Raw genomic sequence first — 25498 nt, forward strand, 5'->3', positions numbered from 1 at the left:
GTGGAGAACGAAAAGAAAGGAAGCGCAGGCCGGCATGGAGTAAGATAATCCTTCATTTAGTGAACATGACAAGATAGCAGTTTTCCAGTAGTTGAAGGGCTGCCACAAAGAAGAGGGGGGTCAAATTATTCTCCAAAACACCAGAAGGCAGGAGAAGGAACAATGGATGGAAACTCATCCAGGAGAGAAGTAACCTGGAATTGAGGAAAAACTTCCTAAGAGGACATTTAACCAGTGGAACAGCTTGCCACCAGAAGTTGTGGGTGCTTCAGCACTGGAGGTTTTTAAGAAGAGAAATTTATCTGAAATAGTATAGGTTCTCCGATGTAAGAATTCTCTTCGTGCTTCCTCGCTTTCCCCAAAGACCAGCTGGGAGGCAGGTGCCCAGAGGGTCATTGGTTGCCCCCCTCCCCACTTTGGATGAGCTTTATAGCTCCCGCTGCCTTAAGAAAGTTCAAAACATCCTTAAGGATCCATTTCATCCTGGGCCCCATTTTTTTTGAACTATTACCATCTGGCAGACGGTACAGGACAATAAAAACAAGGACAAAAAGGCTGAAAAACAGCTTCTATCCCAGAGCTGTAACTATACAATTCTATGTAGAGTGCAATATTAATACAATATCAGGGGTTTTTCAATTCAATTGCATACAGTGTGAAGGAAGTGTGTTTTTGTTTTATTTTTATGGGGATTTTAAAAAGTATAATATACAGTACAGTGAGGATGGCACTTAATTTCATTCTATGAGGTGCCATAACAATAAAGAAAACTATGAAACTATTAAACTATTATTGCTTGGTCTCGGAGATCCTCCTGATGGCCTTGGAGAGGAGTTGACTACTAACAAGACCCGGCTCGATCAGATGGCCACACTGCCGAAAGATTTCTTCCATTGAGTCAGCTGCAGCCTGAGCCACCGAGGCTTCACGATCGCCTTGCAGATCCCGGAGACCTGAAACGAATCCAGAAAACAAAGGATTTCCGGGATCAACCGTGAGAACCAACCCTGATCAGCGAAAGAGCTTCTGGAGAAAAACTCCTTGCTTCAAGCGAGGGAACTTTGAAACTCACCGAGGAAAACTTCTTCGATTTGTTTTGAAGTCACCACATCCGGTTGCATGTATTGCGCGCAGCAGCCTAGGCGCATAAAAAGAAAACGTTGGTGGGCTTAGCAGAGACGGCTAAATCGACTGATTCAGGAAAAAAACGCGCAATTCATTGGTTTCCACTTGGAAGGGTCGCTTTGGGACTTTACGGGATGGTTCCAGGGATTGGGTCTGTCTAATAAAAAGAAGGACGAGGGGTAGCCGTTCTTCGTATGTTTTTGTCTCCAGGCCTCACTGGAGGCTTTAAAGAAGAGATTGGACAGCCACTGGTCTGAAATGGAAGAGGGCCTCCTGCTTTAACAGGGGGTTGGACTAGAAGACCTCTAGGGTCCCTTCCAACTGTATTTGTTTTATGTTCTAGGACTGTGCAAACAACCATCATCTTGGGAAAAAACCTAAGCAGCCTTGAATCCAGTTAATGCTAGAATGGGAGGCCAGCTGGAAATATTTCCAGAGAAAAAAACACTGCTGTGGGGTTGCCTATACAAGAGAGAGGGATACAGGCCAGGTAGTCCTCGACTTATAACAGTTCATTTAGTGACCATTCAAAGTTACAATGGCACTGAAAAAAGTGACTTACGACTGATTCTCACACTTACAAGCGTTGCCACATCCCCAAGATCAAAATCCAGATGCTTGGCAAACCGACGCGTACTTATGACGCTTACAGTGTCTTGGGGGTCAAAGATCACTTTTTGCGATCTTCGGATGAGCAAAATCCGGGAGGAAGCCAGATTCACTTAACAACCATGTGACTAACTTAACAACGGCAGCGATACCCTTAAGAAAGCGGGCAGGAACTGCCTGAAAAACTGTTGCGCAATCGTAGCAGTTCCGGAGAAGCCACACGGTATAAGAGCAGCTTCCAGTCTGATTAAGCGACATGGCTTAATTCTGCATAGATTGTTTTGGTGATAAGGCCGCCCGCCTGTCTTGGGTTTTCCTGCCCTCCTTCCAGAGTTGGCATTGGTGATTACCAATTAAGAGGGCAGCTGCCTCGCGATGGGAAGAGTTCCGGCTCCTCAGGAATCCCAGCATCTGATCCAACATTGCAGGAAGGTTTTGCTTGCATTTATTCATCTGGGGAACACAAGGCAACAAACAAGCCACTCAACTAGAGAGCTTCCTTTTTTTTCTTTCTTTATTTTTTACCAAGGGGCCACTTTCTTGGTTAGGTTTCTAGTCCTCATGTCCTCAACAACTTACTATGACATCATTATACTATGCTATACTTTACTATACTAATTGATATTTATGTTATTAGTGACAGTTTTATCCAAATTAAAAGCATAAAGGAAAATAAAGAAAAATAGCAGATAGTGAAAAATAGAAAATAGAAAAAGAAAAGGGAAAGAAAAATGCTAAGGAAATGGCTTCTGAACTTATAAATGCATTTATACTTTGCCCCCCTCTACGCCCTAATTTCCTTTTCCCACAAACTGCTGTTTCTAATCCTCAAACCCACAAACCAGCAAGGTTTCTAGTCCTCATGGCTGCAGGGAACCTCTGCTGTTCCCGAGAGAGCAAAAACCCAAGAAGAATCCCTCTAGTCAGTTGAGTCTAGTGGTTAACGCATCAGGCAACAAACCAGGAGCCGGTGAGTTCTAGTCCCGCCTTAATCATGATAGTGAGCTGGGTGACTTTGAGAGTTCTAGTCCCGCCTTTGGCATGAAAGCTGGATGGGTGATTTTGGCTAATTACCAGGAGACGGTGAGTTCTAGTTCCCCCCTTGGGCAAGCAAGCGGACTGGGTGACTTTGGGCCAATGACCAGGGAATGGTGAGTTTTGGTCCTGCCTTAGGCATGAAAGCCAGCTGGGTGACTTTGGGAGTTCTAGTCCCGCCTTTGGTGCAGTCCCTCTCTCTCAGGGCAACCCACCTCACAGGGTTGTTGTGAAGAAAAGAAGAAGTATTAGGGATGCCCACCATCTTGAACTATTTATAAAAATAAGAAAGGCAGGGCAAAATAAAGAAATAAACACTTAGCATATTCTAATCTGGAAGAAAACCGGCCAGCTTGGCTCCTACTTACAACCACGTAGCAGATGTTGGAGTACATGCTATGGAGACTGGTGTACATTTCATAGTCAAACAAGTTGCTGGGAAAGCCCCCCCAGTTCATAAAGGACACGCAGGAGTCGAGGGTCTTCCTGGAGACCTGGCCGAGGGAGGAAAGGGGGAGATGCTGTCACCTACTTGGGTCATGAAAGGTCTTCAAGGAAACAACCAAGTTCAGGGAGCACCAAGGACTCCACAACTTCAGGATTGTCTAGAATGTCTTTGCATTCTCCAGAGTGTCCATGTGGTACAACCACGTTGCTCTGAGTGAAGATGGGGGTACAGAGTGGTCTATGTGAAGGTAGCATGATCAGAGCATGAGCTCAGGTTACGCAGCCCTTCAACTCACCTCTTTCGTCCAACCATTTGACAGCTGTATGAGTAGGGGAACAAGGCTGTTCAGGATGTTTTCAGCCATATTACTATTCTGTATCTCCTTCAGTCCTTTCAGGAGCATGCCAAAAATGGTGATGGAGGTATTCCTCAGTTCGATGTCGTCCTACGAAGGAAGAGAGACAGGTTAGTCCCTCCAATAGCAGAATAGCCATTCAGAAGCTTCTTGAAGGAGAACACACAAGTTCAGAGCACACCTATTCCCAGTTCAGTGTCCATGGAGATGGTCAATCATCCAGGTCATGGTTGCCCCAAAGATGGGGACCCCAACTCCAGTATGCTGGCTGGAGAGTTCTGGGAGTTGAAGTCCTCCCCTCTTAAAGTTGCCAAGGTTGAGAAATCCTGATCTAGACCAGAGTTGTTCAATCTTAGCAGCTCCTTCTGGAGTTCTCAGGCCAGCAGAGTTGAAGTCCACCCATCTTAAAGTGTCTGAGATCAAGCAACACCAATCTAGATGACCAATCTAGGGCATTTTGCTAGATAGGCTGTGTGGTGTTGTAGATTTTCTAGGCGGACACCTGGTTTGGTGAAGCTGAAGAGAGGGGCAACCTTCCTTCTCTTCCACCTCCTCTGGCACTTCTCCAGCTCTCTAGAAGGGCTCAAGGATCATCTGCACGCTTACCCACTGTTTCAGATCAGCACAACACACTTGTTGCTGAACTTTCTAAGCATTTTCGATAAAATTAGAATTCTGCAGATGGTACCCAGGCCTTCTTTATGGGAGAAAGAGAGAGATAGAGAGAGAGGGAGAGGGAAAGGGAGGGTGGGAGGGAGGGAGGGAAGGAGGGAAGGAGGGAGGAAGGAGGGAGGGAGAGAGAGAGAAAGTGAAAGGGAGAAGAGAGAGGGGGAGAGAGGGAGGGAGGAGGAGAGAGAGAGAGAAAGAGAAAGAGGGAGGGAGGGAGGAGGGGGAAAAAGAAAGGGAGAGAGGGAGGGAAGAGGGGGAGAGAGGGAGGAAGGGAGGGAGGGAGGGAGGGAGGGAGAGAGGTGGAAAACCAGTTTTTTATGATTTGGTTGACTTACATCATGAAAATATTTTGGAAGGAGCGGAATGAGGTTGACTGCCTTCCATGCATGGGTTTCTATCTCGAGGTGTCTGAGGAGGAAACGCAGGGTCCTTATAGCTTCCTTCGCCACGGTCTTCTTTTCGTGACAAGCGCAGTTTAGCACTGGCATCAACAGTGGCTCCAAGATGTTCTTCTGGAGGAAGCAGGGAAAGAAACAAGCAATTAAACACGGTCACTGGAGTTCTCTGAGTCTCGCAGCGATCATGACAAACACAAGAGAAGCCACAGAGCATAGAAGAAGGGGGTTGAAAAGGAACTTGGAGGTCTTCTAGTCCAACCCCTAGAGACCCTAGACTATGCTGGACAAATGGCTGTCTGGTCTCTTCTTGAAAATCTCCAGTGATGGAGCACCCATAACTTCTGGAGGGAAGTCGTTCCAAGGATTAATTGTTCTCAGGGTCAGGAAATTTCTCCTTAGTTCCAGGTTGTTTCTCTCCTTCATTAGTTCCCATCCACTGCTTCTCCTTCTGCTTTCAGGGGCTTTGGAGAATAGGTTGACCCCCACTTCTTTGGGGCAGCCCTTCAAATACTGGAAGACTGCTCTCAGGTCTCCCCTGGTCCTTAACAGAATCCCAGAGATGGAAGGTCCAACTCCCTGCTCAAGCCGGAACCCCTATACCATTTCAGGCAAATGGTTATCCAAACTCTTCTTGAAAAGCTCCAGTGTTGGAGCACCCACAACTTCTGGAGTCAAGTCGTTTCACTGGTTAATTGTTCTCGGTGTCAGGAAATTTCTCCTTGGTTCTAGGTTGCTTCTCTCCTTGATTAGTTTCCATCCGTTGCTTCTTGTTTTGCTTTCAGATGTCCTCCAAGAGGACCTGGCCTCTACTTGCTCCTTCAGATCTTCCAGGGGTGCAGCCATCTTTGTAGAAGAGACATCACTCTAGCTATCCTATTTCTGCTGGTTGCCTTCTTCTTCTCCTTCTTCTATCCTTCCCAGCCTTGTAGACTTCCCAGAGAGTGAGGTCACCTTGGAAGCTACTCACTTCCTGCCCCCCATCTCTTACCTCAAACGGGTGTTGGATGAGGTTCCCCAATCCTCTAACGCTGAAGATCTGTATCAGCGGATATGGCTGGCTCATCCATTCCATCAGCACCTGGAGGATGTCTTGGATGATAAAGAATTGGGAAATTTCCGGATGGTACAGCAGCTGAGGAAGAAGAGTGGAGATACGGAGCATTAGCCAAGCAAAGGAAGGGAACTTCCCTGAGAGCCTCTACTAAAGATGCCACTTGCAGCCATTACGGGGAGAGAAAAAGAAAATAAACACAGTCCTCGGTTAGTGACCGCTGAAAGTCACAATGGCACTGACAAAAGGGATACATCCATTTTTCAGAATTATGACCATTGTAGCATCATCATGGTCATGTGATCAAAATTTGGGTACTTGCTGGTCCATATTTATGACGGTCACAGTGTTTCGAGGTTACGTCATCCCTTTTGTGACCGTCTGATAGGTAGTGTAAATGATAGTTGCAAGAATACAAAAAATAATACAAAAAGTAAAAGGAATTTGGGGTCATTGAGTCTTCCTTCCTCCCTTTCTCCCATCCTCCCTCCCTCAATCTCCTTCCTTCCTTCCTTCCTTCCTTCCTTCCTTCCTTCCTTCCTTCCTTCCTTCCTTCCTTCCTTCCTCCCTCCCTCCCTCCCTCCCTCCCTCCCTCCCTCCCACAACCTCTGGAGGGAAGCCATTCCACTGATTAACAGAATCCCAGAAGACCTTGGAGGTCTTCTACCCCAACCCCCTGGTGAAGCAGGAGACCCTCTACCATGTCAGACAAATGGCTGTCTAGTTTCTTCTTCAAGACCTCCAGTGATGGAGAACCCACAACTTCTAGTTTCCAACCATAAAGTTCTGTTGAACCCTGGGCAACTTTCCTGGAGCTCCAGAAGGTTGGGGTGCACCTCAAGGTCTCCTCACCTCCGAAAAGAAAACCATCCCAATGGTTTTATGTCGTAAATCGGGGTGGCGCAGGTAGGTGTTGGCCTGTCGGAACATGACCTTCAGCTCATGTTTCGAGTAGGTGAACAAGTTCCTAAGGGAATAAATATGGAGAGATCAGACAAGATCTGCTGGTTAGGGAGAAGAAAATCACCAAGCTAGAGAAATCATGATCTGAATTATCGATAAATGAATTACTCAATGAATTATTCCATTTAGAGAATTTCTCCCTCTCCCTCTTTTCCTCTCCCCTTCCTCTCCCTTTCTTTCTCTCTCCCCTCTCCCCTCTCCCCTTCCCTCTCTCTTTCACCCTCCCTCTCTCTTTCTCACTATCCCCTCCCCTCCCTCTCCTCCCCTCTAATCTTTCCTCTCTCTCACTTTTGCCTTCTGTGTCCCTCTCCCTCTTTCTCCCCTCCTTCTCTCTTTCACCCTCCCTCTCTCTTTCTCCCTCTCCCCTTCCCTCCCTCTCCTCCCCTCTAATCTTTCCTCTCTCTCACTTTTGCCTTCTGTGTCCCTCTCCCACTTTCTCTCCCTCTCCTCTCTCTCTCCCCTTCCCTCTCTCTCCCCTTCCCCCTATCTCTCTGCCTCTTCCTCTCCCTCTCCCTCTGCCTCCCCTCCCTCTCTCACCCACTGCCCCTCGTAGCCAAGCTCTTTTGACTTTTAATTTCTTACCGGACCAGGTGGAAAATGCCTTCAAACACACTATCAGGACTCATCAGCATCGCCCAACATCGAACCATGTCTAAGTCCTTGAACTCCTCCTGATAGCCGGTGCACAAGATGAGGTGTTTGACGGCTTCGACTGCGTTGCTAAATGAAACAAAGGAAGAAGAGTTGGTGCCAATCATTCCGCTGATCCCCCTGCACTTACGACCGTTACAGTATCCCTGTGGTCATGTGGTCAGAAGTCAGACTCTCGGCAACTGACCCGTATTTATGACGGTCGCAGTGTCTCAGAGTCACGCGATCCCCTTTTGGGACCTTCTGAGAAGCAAAGTCAACGGGGAAGCCAGATTCACTTAACAACCATGGGGCTTAACCAGGGCAATGATTCACTTAACCACTCTGGCAAGAAAGGTTGCAACATGGGACAAAGTTCACTTAACGACTGTTTCACTCAGCAACAGAGTGAAGTGGGGCCCCGTTGTGGTCATAAGTCGACCTGGGGAAAACCTGTAGGCATCTCCTGAGCTTTGCAGAAATGGAGAAAGGATCCAGATTGGGCCTAGGAGATTCCTTACCCCAGGTGGTTGGTCTCCTCTGACTCGCTCTTGCCTGCTCCCAGCAGGAAATAGATCTGCGTCACGAGCGCCAGGAGCAGGCTGGAGAACTTATTCTGGACAATGGTTGCTGCCTCAGGAAGCGAGAGGAGGAAGGAGAGCGCATTGGTGGCCTAGAAAGAGGAGGAGAGGAGAGTCAGCTCGGGCTCATCAGGTTACTTAGATTCATCATCATCTTCTTCTTCTTCTTTTAACGACCCCATAATCCCCTGCGGGGTGGAGTCTGGGCAACTGAATGGAGCTGAGGGTTTACTGGCTGGATGCCCTTCTTGTCGCCAGTGTGGAGTTTTGTTCGGTAGATACATTTTCATTGTGCCCAGAGAAAGAAAAAAATCCTCATGTCCATGAAACCTGAGCCAGGAATGTCCATGTCTGAGACACGGAGCAAAATTTTGCTAGAAGTGGAACTTCTGAAACTCCCATTCTACACCCCCTCCAGACTTTGAGAGGCCAGTGGGGTGTAGATACGGAGCAAAAGGGTAGGACAAAACGAGTAGCACAAGTGAGACAGAACTGGGGACAAAGAGATCGGTAACCTCACGTTTCTCTGTTTGTCTTCATTCCTAAGTGGCTCTTGACTCTCCACCTATTAGGTGATTGGAGGGGTCCTTGGTGCTGTCTGAGTGTGTGTTTTTTTGTTGCAGATGTTTCATGACCCCACTAGGTAACATCATCAGTGCTCCAAGAGTTAGGCTTAGAGGTAGGGTTAGCCTGGTTGGGTCGTGAAACATCTGCAAGAAAACCACCAAGCTCAGTAAGCACCAAGGACCCCACAGTTCTCCTCCTCCTCCTCCTCCTCCTCCTCCTCCTCCTCCTCCTCCTCCTCCTGATATTACATGGTTGGGTAATGAAATGTCTGCAAGGAAACAGCGAAGCTCATAGAATGAGTAAATGAATGAATGAATAAATGAAGGAATGTATGAATAAACGAATAAATCAATGAATGGATACATGAATGAATGGATTAATGAATAGATGAACCGATGGATTGATAGATGATAGAGCTGGATGGATGGATGGATGGATATCTGTTCAGGCAAGGAAGCCCACAGATGCCTCTACATTCAATGGGGCATTTTTTGGGGGGGGCTTACGTCAAATTTTGCTCCAATTTCAGCCCCCACCAGTTTGCCCTCTGCCTCCCTCCAGCCAGGGCATGCCTGCTCCTGATGAGGAGACCCCCGAGGGCGACTCTTCTGCTCAGCCCCTTCCCCCTTCCCTCAGGCGTGGCCCACCTGTAGATCTAAGGAAAGGAGAGCCGCCGGTTGAGGGCTTACCGCAATGGGCATGATGGATTTGCTATTTCTCCTCCCAAAAGCTTCGGTGGTGGGGTCTTCGTTCTGAAGCCTTTTAAGGAGGGGCTTCATGATCTTCATGTTAGCATAGGGGTCTGCAGCCAGTGCCCTCCATAACTCCTTGGCACTTCTGTGCAGGTGGAAAAATAGATTGGGGAAAAAAAATCAGATTCTTTCCCTATTTTCAAAGAGACAGCCAGTCCAGAGAGATTAACTCCCACAACGGAAGAAAGGATTAGAGAACCGATGGCCAAATGAACTGCTTTAATGCATGGAAAAAAATATCTACAGGTAGTTCTCGACTTGCAACCGTTTGTCTAGTAGCCATTCAAAGGAGGGCCTCTGTGCCACCGGAAGTGCCAGGGAACCCAGAACTGATCAAGGGAGGGAATGTTACTAGGAGCAGTGTGTCTGCAGAATTAACCCAAAGGTGCTTTTCACAGAATGACCCAGTTAGAAGGGACCTTGGAGCAGTGGTGAAATTCAAAAATGTTCCCAACTGGTTCTCTGGGCGTTTCTTGGTGGTCATATGACCAGGCGGCCGTGGCTTGGTGGTTATGTGACCGGGTGGGTGTGGCTGCACAAGCGATTCACACACAATGTAAAAGCAGCTGGACTTCATACAAAATGGACCCTGCAACAAACAGGAACCTCACTGAGTCACTGACAGCTCAAAAGCAAACTATCAACTTTACACAAAAGTAACACAAAAGCTACACAACTGACTCACACACAATGCAGAAGCAGCTGGACTTTACACAAAATGGCCCCTGCAACAAACAGGAAACTCACAGACAATCAGGCACAGCTGATTTTCTCACAGTTGACTGGTAGTAAAAAAATGCTGAAATTAGAAATTACAAAAAGGTTGTGACATTGCCCGGAACAGCTGACTGTCGTACTTTTTAAAGCGTTTTTTTTTTTTACTACTGGTTCGGGCAAACAGTAACAATTATTACTATCGGTTCGGGCGAACCAGACCAAACTGGTAGGATTTCACCCCTGCCTTGGAGGTCTTGTACTCCAAACCGCTTCTCAGGCAGGAAATCTTATCCCATTTCAGACAAATGGCTGCCCAATCTCTTCTTGGAAACCTCCAGTGATGGTGCACCCACAACTTCTGGAGGCAAGTTGTTCCACTGGTTAATTGTTCGCACAGTTAGGAAAGTTCTGCATATAGTAGGTTGCTTCTCTCTTTGATTCGTGTCCATCCGTTGCTTCTTGTCCTGCCCTCAGGTGGTTTGGAAAATAGGTTGATCCCCTCCTCCTTGTGGCAGCCCCTCAGATATCATGTCCCCCCCCTCAATCCTTCTTTTCATTGAACTAGAGAGACCCAATTCCTGCAACTCTTCTTCCTATGTTTTAGGCTCCGGTTCACTAATCATCTTCGTTGCTCTTCTCTGCACTCTTTCCGAGTCTCTGCATTGTTTCTACAGTGTGGCGACCAAGAAAGTTTTAAAACCAAGGAGGTCCAGCTGCCGTTTGGAAAAGCACCTTTGGGACAACCATGACCTGGATGGTGGAGACAACCAGCCTAGGAAGCCCTCAGAATTCAGATCGACTGCACAGCCAACCAGCAACTGCACTGGCCCTCAACCAACCCAATGCAACCTCCCCCCAATCAGCACCCCAAGACCCACCCCAAGTCCTTCATCTATGACCCACACCTGACCCATCAGAAGACCCTCACCTCATGCAACCCTCATCTGATGTGTCCTCCCCATCACAAGACCCTCACCTGACGTGATCCACAACTGACCAATGACCAGACCCTCACCTGACGTGACTTCTCCATCATAAGACCTACTGACCACACAAAGCCCTTACCAGCAGAAGAATATCAACACTGGTGTTCCCTAAACTCCGCTGAAGATGTTACCTGGCCTGGTAATGAAACATTCGGAAACCCACCCAGAAGCTCAGAGAACCAACCTCCACCCTCATCCTCCACCTGAGCTACAGGTATTCGCCCCATCGCAAATGGTTGAGAATCTCTGTGGCATATAAGAAAGCAGGAGGCACATCTCCTTGAGGTTCTTCTTACCCATCGCAGTCCACCGAGCACTCGAGGAGAATATCCACAACTCTGTTCACCCGTTTGGACGCCAGGTGACACACTGCCTTGAGAGTTTGTTGTTTGGTGGCACGGTCCGAGATCTTCGGGAGACGCATGTAGATCTCCTTGAGGATCATGGGCAGCTATGGCAAAAGAGAGATCCGAGGGATGAGACCGTCTGCAACTGTCATAATATGGAACACGTTTGCTAAGCCCCTGAATTTTATCCCGTGACCCTGAGGATGCTTAAGAGCCTCAAGAGGTCGTCCAAACCCTGCTTGGCCTTTGTTTTTTAATGTCAACTGGAATGGATCCAGGAACAGATGAGGAACATCCAAAAAGACTGATCTAGAACTCAGGACCACCCCAGCCACTAGCAAGGTGAGTTGGGCTGAGAGAGAGAGAGAGAGAGACTGGCCCAAAGTCACCCGTGTGGCTTTCATGGCTAAGACAGGACTTGACCTTCTTCTGCCTTCTAGCCTGGTGCCTTAACCACTGCCAAACTGGCTCTCCAATTGTTATTTCTCATGAAAACAATAGGGCTATTTGTTTTGCCCTTACCTTCTTCTGGAAGGCTTGACCAACTTTCTCAACAGCCCTAAGATCACCTGGTGGTCTCCCATGCAGCCCTAGCCTTCTTAAATTCAGCCAAAGTGTTGTCACTAAGCCAACAAGGTCTCACCCATTCTCATCTTTCTTTTCTACAAAATCTCCTCTATCCCTTTTGCTCCAAACCCTGCCATTTTCTTACCTCCTCCATCTCCATCCCACATTCCTCCAAGAACGAATTGAGCAGGAGTCCTGCAGAGTGTGAAATGTTCTTGTCCGGGTCTGTCAGAGCCTCCAGGGCTTTTAAAATCAGGTCATTTATTTGTGACGGGCTCAGATGCTCGCCAAAGGCCTATCGGAAGGAAGAAAAGGAGACCATGAAGAGATGCATCAGGGTTTTGACTCCCTCCTTCTCTCGACAAGCCAGAGACTTTGACCCAGATTTGGGGACAGCACCCCACGTAGAGAGGCAGGCCATATTCCGTGTCATCCATCAGGTGATATTAGGATGTGGGGGAAGGAAGCCAACATGGCAGCTGTGATCGACTGCTCCTAGACATTGTGTGGGGTGGATATTCACCTTCTGCCTTTGGAGCCTGCCGTCCCCACTGTGATATTGACTTTTTTGAGTATTTCCAGGTCAAGAGGAGGAGAGAAAGGAAGGTCAACAAGAAGCCAGGCAAAATGCTGAACTAAAACGTACCTTAGCCATTTTGGAGACGTTATTATAAAATATGGTTGGGCCCAAAACGAAGAAGTCTTCCCTCAGCCAATTGACGATGTTCCCCTTCTTGTTCTTGGGTTTCTCTTCCATTTCTTTGGCTGTGGAGGGAGGAAAAGAAGAGAAGGTCAGATTTTGGCATTCGGAGCTTCTGAAGATCCTTCGTCTGACGGCCGCTTTAGTCGTTCCAACAGAAGAGAAGATCTGCAGCTCAGGGCTGACCTGAGGGGTCCCTGGTGCTCTCTGGGCTCGGTGGTTTTCTTGCAGACGTTTCATTGCCCAACTAGGGAAGATCATCAGTGATGATGACCACCAACACTGAGAGGGCAAAACTCTCAGTGAAAAGCTCCCTCCCTTCTAGTACTGATGATGTTAGCTAGTTGGGTCATGAAATGTTCACAAGAAAACAACAAAGCTCAGAGAGCACCAAGGACTCCAGTCCTCCTCCTCCTCCTCCTCTTCCCTCCCTCCCTCTCTCTTCCTCTCCCTCCCCCCTTCTCTCTCCCTCCCTCCCCAGCTGAAACACTTAACGTGAGAAACTCAGCCTTCAAATGACCCCTGGCCCTGAGAGGTGCCAATATCAGCTGCCAATTCCAGGCATCTCTGCCCAGCCCAATGACCAGCAGGCTGGGACACCCAGTGCTCTCCTAGGCACTGCGCATCCCTGAGCTCCTGGCAGCCCTTGGAGTCCAACTTTCTCACCCAGTTTGCTCATGATGAGGTGGTGGAGGTGGTAGGCGGCCTCTGCGGACGTCTGGCCAACTTCTTTGCTGGTGTCGTTAATGTGCAGGCCCAGCAAAGCCACCAGCTGTCCCAGCAAAGAAAAGTCAGCTGTGGTCTAATGAAAGGAAGCAGAAAGGAGGGGAGAGATGAGAAGGGGGGCTCAGGAAGCCTTCAGCCAGATCATAGAATCATAGATACATAGAATCATAGAATCTTTGAATAATAGAACCTTTGAATCTTCAAATCTTTGAGTTTTCAAATCTTTGAATCATGGAATTTTGAATCATAGAACCTTAGAAATATAGAATTTTAGAATCCCAGAACCTCAGTTGCTGGAAGGGACTGTGGAGGTTTTCTCCTCCAACCCCGTGCTCAAGCAGGACTCCTTATATCCTCCTGGTCACATCCCAAAGATGCTTTTTCCAAAAGGCAGCTGGACTTCCTTCTTTTTTTCCCTTTCTTTGAAAATATCTCATCCCAAACGATGACTTACATCAAAATTGACATTTTCAGAAACGAACTTCAGGAGGTGCCTGGTGCTCTTGATGGCCCTCTCTCTCTCGTGACTCTTGGGAGATTCAATCCAGGGATTCGTGTGCTGCCAGGAAAAACAAAGGAGGAGGAGGAGGAAAAGAAGAATTTGTGATTCACAGTTGGAAGAGCCGCAGAATTTGCCAGGACTGGGGAGAAAATCTAAGGAATTAAACAAATTTGAGATGGTGATCAATTTAGGTCTATTCTAGACTCAAAACTAGAGTAGGAGTTGAAGATTTCTGGAATACAGCTAGTCTTACAATAGTTCATTTAGAGCCATGGTGGCACAGTGGTTAGAATGCAGGGGTGTCAAACTCGATTTCATTGAGGTCCGAATCAGGGTTGTGTTTGACCTGGGGGGGGCAAGGTGGGCGTGGCCAGCTCAATGTGACTCATGTCGAACCATTAATGAAAAGATGCCAGAGGAGGGACAACGCAAAATGTAAATGACAAAAATTAAAATCATTTTTAACTATTGAAATTAATTAAATTGAATGGTTGAATTCACCCACAGCAAGTTGTCCGGTGGCCGTGATGAGATGTCGCATTCGGCAGCTGCGACGATACTTTTCCCTTCCCTTTCCCTGCCTATCCCAGGTCCTTGGGAGGGACTCGACAGCTGGACAGAATCGCGAAATCCAGCCTAACCATCTGGCTGACCGTACGACCAACCCAAAGAAAGAATCACTCTTTACCGTCAAGATATCCTGCAGGGAATCCAGATTGGGAGCCTCGGACAGCAAGCCGGTGAGCATGGTGTTGCAGGCGTTCGCCGTCTGGTGATAAAAGTCCTAAAAAAAGAAAAAGAATGTCCGAAGGAAGAAGTGGCGTAAAGGAAGGAACAGCACCTAAAAGAGGAAGAAATCCAGGGGTGGGGAACTTATGGCCCTTTCAGTACGACTGGTGGACTTCAACTCCCAACAATCCTGAGCCAGCCTTGGACTTCTGGGAGTTGAAGTCCACAAGTCTGCAGTAAATGGAGTGGTCCACCTTGCAGGGCTGATTTTTCTTCCAGAGTTGGAAGAAATGCTTTCTCGGCTGAACACGAGGAACAAAAGGACTTCCTTCCTGTTATCGTTCAGAACAGACCGACTAAAAGGTTGAATGTCTTCCTTAACAGTTTTGGGATATTCAAATACAGGCAGTCCTCAACTTATGACCACAATTGCGCCCAAATTTCCATTGCTAAGCGAGACATTAGTGAAGTGAATTTTTCTCTCATTTTATGACCTTTCTTGCCACTGAATGTTGTTGTTAAGTTAGCCACACGGTTCTTAAGTGAATCGGGCTTCCTCATTGAGTGGTGCGACTGTTGTAAATCTGAACCGCTTGATAAGCGTCTGAATTCTGAGACTACCTAGGAATCATAGCTAGTGAGTGCAGAACATGGTTGTTCTGCCCCACCGTGGACCTTCTTTTGTTCGGGGGCAAAGGGGGGAGATGGGAATTGGTCTTGAGAAGACACTTCAACCAGAACATGAAAGAGAAGTGGAGGAAGAGAGAAAAGATGGCGAGGAAAACCATAGGGAGATGCTTAGGACTTAATAATAGATAGTCCTAGGTTCCAGTAACATATAATGAGAAGTGGACGCATACTTTCAGGACCAAAGATGAAGGGACAGGCCAAGGTGCCATTGGGATCGAAGGATGGATCTAGAGTTTTTGAGGAGATCTTGAATCATGTTTACCAGATCCTTGTTTCCAGGTGGATCTCAGTTGGCTTTACTCCATCTGGACTGCTCACCTGAGTTTGAGTTGATTGCCCTGGGCTGTTCGCTTTCAGTGTGGTCATCTTGAAAGCCGGCAAGGAAAACACCTTCTGGATGCTTTTGCTCACCACTTTAGATCTCATCTCAGAGTTCAAGGTGGGTTTCATACGGCTGATGAAAGACAAGAAAAAAGGAGGAGGGTGAGAAGATCATAGATTTATTGGGCTAAAAGGGACCTCGGCGGTCTTCTACTCCAACACTTGCTTGATGGTCCTTAAACCATCCCAGTCATATGGTTGCCAACTCTTTTCTTGAAAATCTCATGAGATGGAGCACCCCTAACTACTGGAGGCAAACTGTTCCACCGATTGATTGTTCTCAGTGTCAGGAAATTTCTCCTGGATCTCTCTTTGATAAGCTTCCATACATCACTTCTTATCTTGCTCTCAGGTACTTTGGAGAGGAAGTTGACCCCCTCCTCTCTGTGAGAGCCCCTCAAATATCAGAACTCTGCTACCCTGCCTTCCCTGGTCCTTCTCTTCACTAGGCTAGCCAGGCCCAGTTTCTGCAACTGTTCATCGTCTGTTTGGGCCTCCAATCCCCTAATTATCTTGGTTGCTCTTCTCTAAACTCTTTCTAGAGTCTCAACATCTATTTTATATTGTGGTATAATCTCTCTCTCTCTCTCTCTCTCTCTCTCTCTCTCTCCATGTAAATTCTTCACCCTTCCAAATTCTGGGGCTGACCTGCTAACTCAATGTATGTTCTACAACAGGGGCATCAAACTCAAGGCCCTGGGATGGATGTGGCCCGCGATGTGGTCGGCTCTGGTCCGGGGGGCCATCCTGGTCTACCCAGCGCAAACAGGAAAGATCGGGCCAGTGTGGCTTCCAACCGGTTTACCCAATGTGAAGAGGAAACATGCCAGCAATTTGGGGAGTGACATCAAGCTGGCCACACCCACCCCATTGGCCACACCCACTCATTTCATGACCCCCGCCCACCCACCCTCGAGGTCAACCACAGCCCTGATGCGGCCCTCAATGAAATTGAGTTTGACACGCCTGCTCTAGAGCATGGGGACTTGGCATTGAAATCGCATCACTGGGTCCAACTCCAAGTTCCTACCGAGCTGGTGGGAAGATGAGGGCGGAGCAGGTAGGTACCTCATGCAGGTGATGGTGACGATTGCTTGATGGAGATTTACGACGGACAAGGGTCTCGCGGGCTGATCTTCAATGACTTCCTGAAAGGAGAAAGAAACACATCTAAGAAAGCTCCTGAGATATGGCCACCATCCAGCTGGCCCTCTTCCCAGCCCTATGCTTTTTCTGGTTGACACAGGAAGTCCCCAACTTACAACTGGTCGCTTAGCCACCATTTAAAGGTTTGTGGGGTCTCTCCAGGACTACTTATGACCCAGATGCAAAGTTCCGAGAGGCGTCCCTTCCTCAGGGATCATATGACCGTATTTCGGTCACTTGGCAACCAGCTGGCATTTATGGCAGTTTGCAGTGTCTCATGACCATGATTTAAGTCAGGGATGGGTAACTGTGGCCTCTTTATGATCTATATAAAATTGGGAAGCCAGATTCAATTAACAACCGTGCAAATAATTTAACGAAAATGATTCATCTAACAATGGTGGCAAGACAGGTCATACAATTGGCAGAATTCACTTAACAAATGTCCCACTTAGCAACAAAAAGCTTTCAGGCTCAATTGATTGATATTCAATTCGATTCAAATTCACTTTCAAAAATAAACACACACAGGAACACCTGCCTCCCTTCCCTCTCCCCACTTACAGTGATGTTTATGACCAATTCCTGTTTATGGGGCAAATGGATGTCTTGCCTCCTGCTGTAGGCAACAGCTTTGGTGATCATGATGATAGACCTCATGAACGCTGTCTTCAGCCCTTCGTCCTGGGAAACACAAGTGGGAATATGGTGGGGTCAGAAAAACCAAAGGAAGGACCTCCGGTTGGTATTCTGGAGCCTTTGGAAGCGAGCTCCGCGGCCCCGTTCCTAGCTCTCCCTGTTGGGGGCTTCATTTGAAGCCATAGCCACCCTGTAGGGGTGGTGAAGTAAAGGGGGACCACCTTGCAGGTTGAGGGAAGCCGCATCTCTCCTCCCTGACTCAGAAAAACTCCTCATCTGAAGACTAGGAACAACGACATTCAAAAATGGCTGCCATGAAGCCGGGAACATCCAGAAACCATCAGTTTGTGCAAGAAAAGAGAAATGGTGAATGATGTGTTGTCTGGGTGAGATATAAATATATATATAAAATGACTTGAGGAGTGGAGGATCCCTGAAGCAACTAACTGATTTGATTGAACATTGATGAGACATTAAAATTTGACTTGGAGGTTTTTTTCTGAACCGATGATTGTGGAAACTTAAACAGAACGGAGTCAATGATTCAAAGCATTAAGGACCTTATACTGGAACTACACAAGGACATGGTTGAAATATTTGATCATATAGATAGACGATGGGAAAATTGTATACAAGAGACAAGGAGCAAAGACCAGGACAAGAAGGAAAGAATGGAATTAACAGTTGGAATAGAAGGGGAATTAAAATTTTGCTGAGAAACCAGCAAAAAGAAGATGACAAGTAGGAGACACTCTTAAAATGAATAAGGATTGAGGAACTAAAGGAGGGGGAAATCACTTTAAAAGATTTAAAAAAGAAATGGGAGGAACAGGAAGAGGCTTGGGAGGAAAAGATAGGATTTAGAACAGAAAGCTTTCAAATTAAGAGCCTGTAGTACAGTGGACTAAAGCACTGTTACTAACATCTGCTGCTTGCATTTACTGCAAGTTCAAATCTCACCAGGCTCAAGGTTGACTCAGCCTTCCATCCTTTCAAAGGTAGGTGAAATGAGGACCCAGATTGTAGGGGCAATAAGCTGACTTTGACTTCTGACTTTGACAAAAGTATGAAGGCTATTGCTTAACACATTGTAAGCCGCCCTGAGTCTCCGGAGAAGAGTGGCGTATAAATTAAAGCAAAAATAATAATAATAATAATTAAACAGTGGGAAAGGGCAGGGCAAGGAGAAAAAATTAAATGATAGATTCAGACTATAAACCTTGAAGCAGATGGAATAAAAGACTTAAGAGAATACTATTGTGTAGGTAATGTGAAAAGTAGAAATAACTATATGTAATAATAGTAGAATTTTATGGAACAAGAAAACTAGAGTTTGAAAGAAAATTAGAAAAAAGATAGATACGAATATGTTGAATGTTTTAAATGATTGTGATTGATATTAGAAGTTCCTATTGAGATATTAAATAATGGAAGAAAGAAAGGAAATTTAATAGAGAAGAAGAGTTAAATAATGGGAATATGAATAATAAAACAGATTATCATGTCTTTGAATATAATAATGTGAAGGGAGGAAAATGTTAAAAGTTTAGAATGGAAGGTTGATAAAGCAATGTATTAATAATATGGAATAAGGAAAATGGAATGTAATAATTATGAATATGTTTATTTGTATTGAATTATATGATACTCAGATACCACACCATTCACATAATATGTATAAACTACACAAATATAAAAAAACTTTATTCAAAAAAAAAAGAAAGAAAGAAAGAAAGAAAAACCAAAAGGAAGAGGATTTATTTATTTATTTAAACCTTTACATAGACGACTGTCTTTGGTTGAACTCTGGGGGGCTCACAATCAAAACATCATTGGGCATTCTAGGTTCTAGTCCTGCCTTAGGTATGAAAGCTGGATTGGTAACTTTGGGCCAATGACCAGGAGACTGTGAGTTCTAGTCCCGCTTTAGGATGAAAGCCAACTGAGAGACTTTGGGACAATCACCCAAAGTGATGGAGAGTTCTAGTTCCACCTTAGGCATGAGGGCCGGCTGAGTGGGTTGAGTCACACAACATCACAGAGTTGTTGTTGTGTATAAAGGAGTATAATGCGCATTATACTCCTTTATACATGCATTATCCTCCTTCTCCTCCTCCTCCTCCTCCTCCTCCTCCTCCTCCTCCTCCTCCTCCTCCTCCTCCTCCTCCTCCTCTTCTCCCACAACATGCTAGTTGGGTCATGAAATGTCTTTAAGAAAGCAATCAAGCTAAGGACTCTGGATTATAATTGTTCTCGTAATTAAAGTCAGCATTAAGGGAAGTATAGGGTGGAAACCAGCCTACCTTGTTCCTGGTGGAATACTGGTCGAGTATTTCTGAAATAATGTTGTCCAGGAGAGGCACCAGGTCTTCTACTTGCGCTCCCAGGACTGCCTGGCCATAGCAGAGTATTAATGTGGTCCGAATCTGTCTCTCGGAGAGAGTCTGTGAGTCCTGTCAGTACAAAAACAAGGGGTCAAACTATTTCCCAGAGCACCAGAAGACAAGACAAGAAGCAATGGATGGAAACTGATGGAGCTTCTTAGTCATCCAGGTCACGGTTGCCCCAAAGGGGCTTTTTCCAAAGGCAACTGGACTTTGTTTTTCCTTGAAGAGGTTTCACTTCTCATCCAAGAAGCTTCTACAGTTCTGACTTTGGTCAAAACAGAAGAAGCTTTTTGGATGAGAAGCGAAATGTCTTCAGGAAAAAACAAAGCCCGAGCCTTCTGAAAAAGCACCTTTGAGTCTACGTGAGATGTTTGTTGGGGCAACTCCTAATCTTCTCTAGCCTTATAAAATAGTTTTCCGGGAGATGGAGATGGAGAATTTCCAGCACCACCTACATCCTCAGCGCTGGACTCAGGTCTTTGAGATCTATGACCAATCTGAGGAGACCAGACAGCCTGGTTCATAAGTCTTTCCAAGCACGTTGGACTTTCCTTCCCAGAATCCCCCAGCCTCCTTCTGTACTTCTGTTCAACCCCATCCCTGGTCTTACCTCAATGGTGGCTTCCAGCACAAAAGGTGCCTTGGGCTGCCTGAAATGTCCAGCCTCTTTCAGGACCTCCAGAATCTCAGGCAGGTGGCAAAAGGCAACCATTCGAATGGTTTCCGAGATTCCCTAGGCAAAGCGATGTTTGTGAATTAGGACATTTGCACATTTCTCTTTCTCTTCCGCTTTCTCCTCCCCTTCTCCACCTCCTGTTCCTCCTCCTCCTCCTCTCTGCAAACCCCAGGCCCTTCTAGCACTGATGAAATTGCCTAGCTGGGTAATAAAATGTCTGCAACAAAACAACCAAGCACAGAGAGCTCCAAGGACCCCACAGTCCTCCGCCTCCTCCTCCTCCTCCTCTCTCTAACCCCCATTCTCTTCTAGCACTGATGATGTTACCTAGCTGGGTAATGAAACATCTACAAGAAAACAACCAAGTTAAGAGACCCGACAGTTGTTCTCCTCCTCCTTCCTCCTCCTCCTCCCTTCACGCTGCAAAACCTTTTCCTTTCTAGCACTGATGACGTGACCTAGTTGGGTCACTAAATGTCTGCAAGAAAACATCCAAGCTCAGAGAGCACTAAGGACCCCACAAAGATGGAGGTCTCAGCTCCCGCAGGCATCCCACTCCCACTCACCTCTCGGTCTGTTTCTTCCTGGAACGAAAAATTTAGAAGGCTTTTGAGCTGTTCCATCACTAGGTCCTTCTGTCTTGAATTTCGCAGTTTAACGCCATAATATTTGTATAGGTTAATCTGAAGGTGGGAAAAAGTGTCCATGAGTCTTAGGGAGCTCCACCAATCGGCCAGGAAAAGGAAATATAGGACAAATTATGATAAAAAATGGACTCCCTGTAGCCAAACACAGGGAAACTGGTCCCAGGTGATCTGATCGGGGAGATGGGCAGCATATAAATCTAATAAGTCAATCTAGAACCAAGGAGAAACTTCCAAACAGTGAGAACAATTAACCAGTGGAAGTTTGCCTCCAGAAGTTGTGGGTGCTGCATCACTGGAGGCTTTTAAGAAGAGATTGGAATTTTGAATTAACCCGCGGCGAATCTGCCATGGCTCGTGGACAGCGGTGAGTTGACTACAGCAAGCTGTCCTCTTCTGACGTTGCATCTAAGACAACTGCGGCCCTAAAAGTGTAAAACCTCCGCATATTTACCTTGTCTTTAGACGAGAACTGGGACGTGCTTTGCTTCTGGTCGATGGGTGGCAATCCGCTTGTTTTCCTCCTGTGGCTTGAAGGAATCTGCTTTGCCAACAAGAACAAGAACAACAAAAAAGAAGTTGTGAGAAGGTGAAGGAGCAGAGGAAGGAACAGCTTTCTGTGTGTTTCCAAGGGGAGGGTTGGTTTCCCTTCTGTGTCAGGATGCATATTATAATTAATTCAACTTTTCTAGCTGGGACAGACACGAAGCACGTAACAAGGACGATCCGGATTGTATCAGCTGGAGCTGAGGCAGCTTTTGAGATGAATGGTTGGAAAATCACTGCCACAAATTGTGAGAACTTGATTTATCACCATTTTTTGTTGTGGCCCTCCAGCAGCTGAATCAGAGGAGGAAGAGGAGGAGGCGTAGGAGTCAGGGCCAGCATCAAGGCAACCTGAGAGCTCCGAGGGGGAAGAGGGAATGGGGCTGGCAGAGAGAGAGACAGAGGAGGAGCCTGGGCCATCCGTCAGCCCTCAGATGGTGAGTCAACAGACCGCAGGTCTGGAGGTGGATGAGGAAGAGGAGGAGCAGCTGGGTCCAGTGCCTGACGCGCGGATACACAGAAGGCAGAGGTGAGGAGAGCAGTGGAAATCTATGGGCCGGTCCTTGGGACAGACGAGCCACCACGGCTAGCGAAGCCCCTCCCTAGCTCTGGGGATAAAAGGCAGGGGGCGGAGATGAATAGATGTGGCAGGCAATGATTCTTCTCCCTGCCGGATGGACTTGTTAGCCTGCGGTGAGAGAGAAACTTTTTGTCGGGGCTGCTGGCTCTCCTCATAAAGGAATCTTTGAGTTCACTTCAGAGGGTTTGTCGTGTTTGGGTCAGAACATTTATTTACTGACTGTTCGAAGTTATAACGAATAGTTTACAACTGAAAAAAAGGGACTTTGTTTTTCACACTGAGGACCATGGCAACATCCCTGTGGTCATGTGATCAAAATCCAGATGTTTTGCAACTGGCATGTACTTGTGCCGGTTGCATCGTCCCAGGTCATGTGACCCCCTTTTGCAACTTTCTGACAAGCAAAGTCACGGGAGAAACCAGATTCACTTAACAACCGTGTTACTAACTTAACATCTGCAATGATTCACTTAACAGGAAAGATCAAGAAAGATCATGAAATGGGGGCAAAACTCATTTACAAAATGTCCTGCTCAGCAACCTAAACTTTGGGCTCAGTTGAGGTTGTAAGTTAAGGACCACCTGTACAACTCCCAGTCTCCCTCACTATGGGCTGGTGGGTTGGGCTTGCAAGGACTATAGTTCAGCAAATGGAAAAGAATATTTGTAGCTCCGGGTTGAACTGTGGGCTCCTCTGAGCTCGGTTCTTTTCTTGCAGACGTTTCATAACCCAAAGTTGGTGACATCATGAGTGCTGGAAGGGGGTGGGGTTTGTTGAGAGGAGGAGGAGGAGGAGGAGGAGGAGGAGGAGGAGGAGGAGGAGGAGGAAGAGGAGAACTGTGGAGCCCTTGGTCCAACTAGGGACCTTCATCAGTAGTAGAATGGATAATGATGTAGTTGGGTCATGAAATGTCTGCAATAAAGAGCCAAGCTCAGAGAGCACCAAGGACCCCATCTTCTTCTTCCTAGCGTATTCCCGCAGGTTTTTGGGTCCACTTTTTGGGTCATTGAATGCCACTTTGTGTGGACAGCTGCGTCTACAGGATGCTGGCCCTGGCTTGCACATCTTTGTTGATGGGATCTTGTCATCTCTGTTTTGGACACACACGAAGTCACCGGCCTTTGACTTCTAGTTGGTAGACAGTCTTGGCCATGGTGGAAGATGCTGCTCTCTGGACGTGTCCATACCATCGGAGTCGGCCATCTCTCATCTTCTCTGTAATTGGTGCCACACCGAAATGCTGTGGAATGATGTCATTTGTGATGTAATCAAGAAGTGAGGTGCCCGATATCCAACGGAGCCTTCGCATTTCCATGGCATGCAGAGAGCTTCCAGTCCCTGTGTTGCTGCCCAGCATTCAGTGCCAGACAGTGCAACAGGGAGGATGGTTGTCTTTTAGATCTTAGATTTAAGATGGGTTGCCATTCATCTGTCCAATAACTCTCTTGCCAATGCATCTCGCCAATGCATCCATGCTGCATTCACCTTTGCTCGCACCTCACCATTGATGTCACCATTTCCCTGAAGATGGGACCCAGATACCAAAAAATGTCCACCTTCTTTAGGTTTTCTCCATTGATTTGAAGCGTTCCAGGGGTGGTGACAGTCTCTAGGTGCATCTCTAAGTCTTGGTCTTTAGGCGGAGTTCAAAATTGTTGAGGCGATCATTCCATAGTCGTTCCATGGGCCCCATAGTTTCTCGATAACCACATTTGTCTACTTTTGGGATAAATGATCTCCACCAAGGCAGCCCTGGCTTCTGCAACCTCTCCACAATGGACCTCCGGGCCCACCATGACACAAACCAAGCTGCTTACCTGGAAAGGACGAAGATGGTCCAAGATGGTCTCTAATATTTCTCTCTCATCCATCAAGTCCAAAACTTCTTTGACGGGCCTCCCTTTTAATGGCTTCTTGCTCTCCCAGAAATTTCTGAAGCATTCATCAGAGAGTTCTGAGAAGAAGAGACAGACTGAGATTTATTATTTATTTATTTATTTATTTATTTATTTATTTATTTATTTATTTATTTATTTATTTATTTATTTATTTATTTATTTTGTATACCGCCCTTCTCCCAGAGGGGACTCAGGGCGGTGAACAGCCAAAATTAAAAAACATACAAATACAAAAGTTAAGATAATTAAAAAAGAATTAAATCATTAGCTTCCCAATTTAAAACCCCCAAATCCATAAAATTTAAAATCCCAATTAAAAACCATTTAGGCTAGGTCAGCTTGGTGGAATAAAAATGTCTTCAGGGCTTTATGGAAGGTCCGGAGGTCCGGGATCAATCGTATTCCAGGAGGCAGCTCATTCCACAGGGCGGGTGCCCCCACAAAGAAGGCTCTCCCCCTGGGGGCCGCCAGCTGACATTGCCTGACCGACGGCACCCTGAGGAGGCCCTCTCTGTTAGAGCATATTGGCTGGTGGGAGGTTATCGGTAGCAGCAGGCGGTCCCGCAAATATCCTGGCCCTAAGCCATGGAGCGCTTTAAAGATGAGAACCAACACCTTAAAGCGCACCCAGAAAACTACCGGGAGCCAATGCAGGTCGCGCAGGAGAGGTGTTACATGGGAGCGTCACGTCGCTCCCATAATCACCCACGCGGCCGCATTCTGCACCAGCTGGAGCTTCCGGGTGCTCCTCAGGGGGAGCCCCATGTAGAGAGCGTTGCAGTAGTCGTAGTGACGTGGCCAGGGCTTGAGTGACTGTGCACAAGGATTCCCGATCCAGAAAGGGGCGCAACTGGCGTATCAGGCGAACCTGATAAAAAGCCCCCCTGGCCACGGCCATCATATGCTCTTCTAAAGACAGACGTGGTCCATGAGGACACCCAAGTTGCGAGCCCCCTCTGTGGGGGTCAATGACTCGCCCCCAATAGCCAGCGATGGCACCAGCTGGCTATATCGGGACGCCGGCATCCACAGACACTTGGTCTTGGAAGGGTTGAGTCGAAGCCTGTTCCTCCCCATCCAGACCCGCACGGCCTCCAGACACTGGGACATCACTTTGAGGGCATCATTGGGGTGGTCTGGGGTGGAGATGTACAGCTGAGTGTCATAAGCGTACAGATGGCATCGCACCCCAAAACCACGGATGATCTCACCCAGCGGCTTCACATAAATGTTGAACAGGAGCGGCGAGAGGACCGACCCTTGCAGCACCCCACAAGCAAGGCGCCTCGAAGTCGACCTCTGCCCCCCTGTCAACACAGACTGCGACCGGTCAGAGATAGGAGGAGAATCACCGCAACACGGTGCCTCCCACCCCCAATCCCTCCAGCCGGTGCAGCATGATACCATGGTCGATGGTATCAAAAGCCGCTGAGAGGTCTAACAGGACCAGAAC

The 25498-nt window shown here is 47.1% G+C and overlaps 1 protein-coding gene across 1 annotated transcript; it reads right to left on the reverse strand.

Annotated features, from left to right (window-relative positions):
* Positions 1-789: 789 nt before the first annotated feature.
* LOC139310428 (maestro heat-like repeat family member 5) lies at positions 790-24018 on the reverse strand. Its single transcript, XM_070934583.1, has 25 exons — positions 23965-24018; positions 21475-21561; positions 20943-21059; positions 20311-20433; positions 19617-19766; positions 17239-17358; positions 16597-16676; positions 15466-15601; positions 14417-14512; positions 13681-13785; positions 13167-13302; positions 12447-12565; positions 11946-12095; positions 11183-11337; positions 9121-9268; positions 7805-7956; positions 7236-7373; positions 6543-6657; positions 5628-5771; positions 4577-4753; positions 3513-3662; positions 3138-3263; positions 2085-2187; positions 1073-1138; positions 790-953 (listed from the first exon to the last, which is right to left on the reverse strand). Exons 1-25 carry the CDS (start codon positions 24016-24018, stop codon positions 790-792), a joined length of 3111 nt encoding a protein of 1036 aa, XP_070790684.1.
* Positions 24019-25498: the final 1480 nt, after the last annotated feature.

Source organism: Pituophis catenifer, unplaced genomic scaffold, assembly GCF_029215685.1.
Source record: "Pituophis catenifer annectens isolate HBS135680 unplaced genomic scaffold, rPitCat1.0.hap2 SCAF_2, whole genome shotgun sequence".
Classification (NCBI taxonomy): domain Eukaryota; kingdom Metazoa; phylum Chordata; class Lepidosauria; order Squamata; family Colubridae; genus Pituophis; species Pituophis catenifer.

What these genes read in the sequence shown, in the direction of transcription:
- LOC139310428 (XM_070934583.1), bottom strand. Translation starts at nt 24,018, where the DNA reads ATGGATGAGAGAGAAATATTAGAGACCATCTTGGACCATCTTCGTCCT. An exon ending in ACGTCTCCAAAATGGCTAAG is followed by an intron (nt 12,096 to 12,446) that starts GTACGTTTTAGT and finishes TCCTTCCGATAG; the next exon opens with GCCTTTGGCGAGCATCTGAG. An exon ending in GTGGGATGGAGATGGAGGAG is followed by an intron (nt 11,338 to 11,945) that starts GTAAGAAAATGG and finishes CTTTTGCCATAG; the next exon opens with CTGCCCATGATCCTCAAGGA.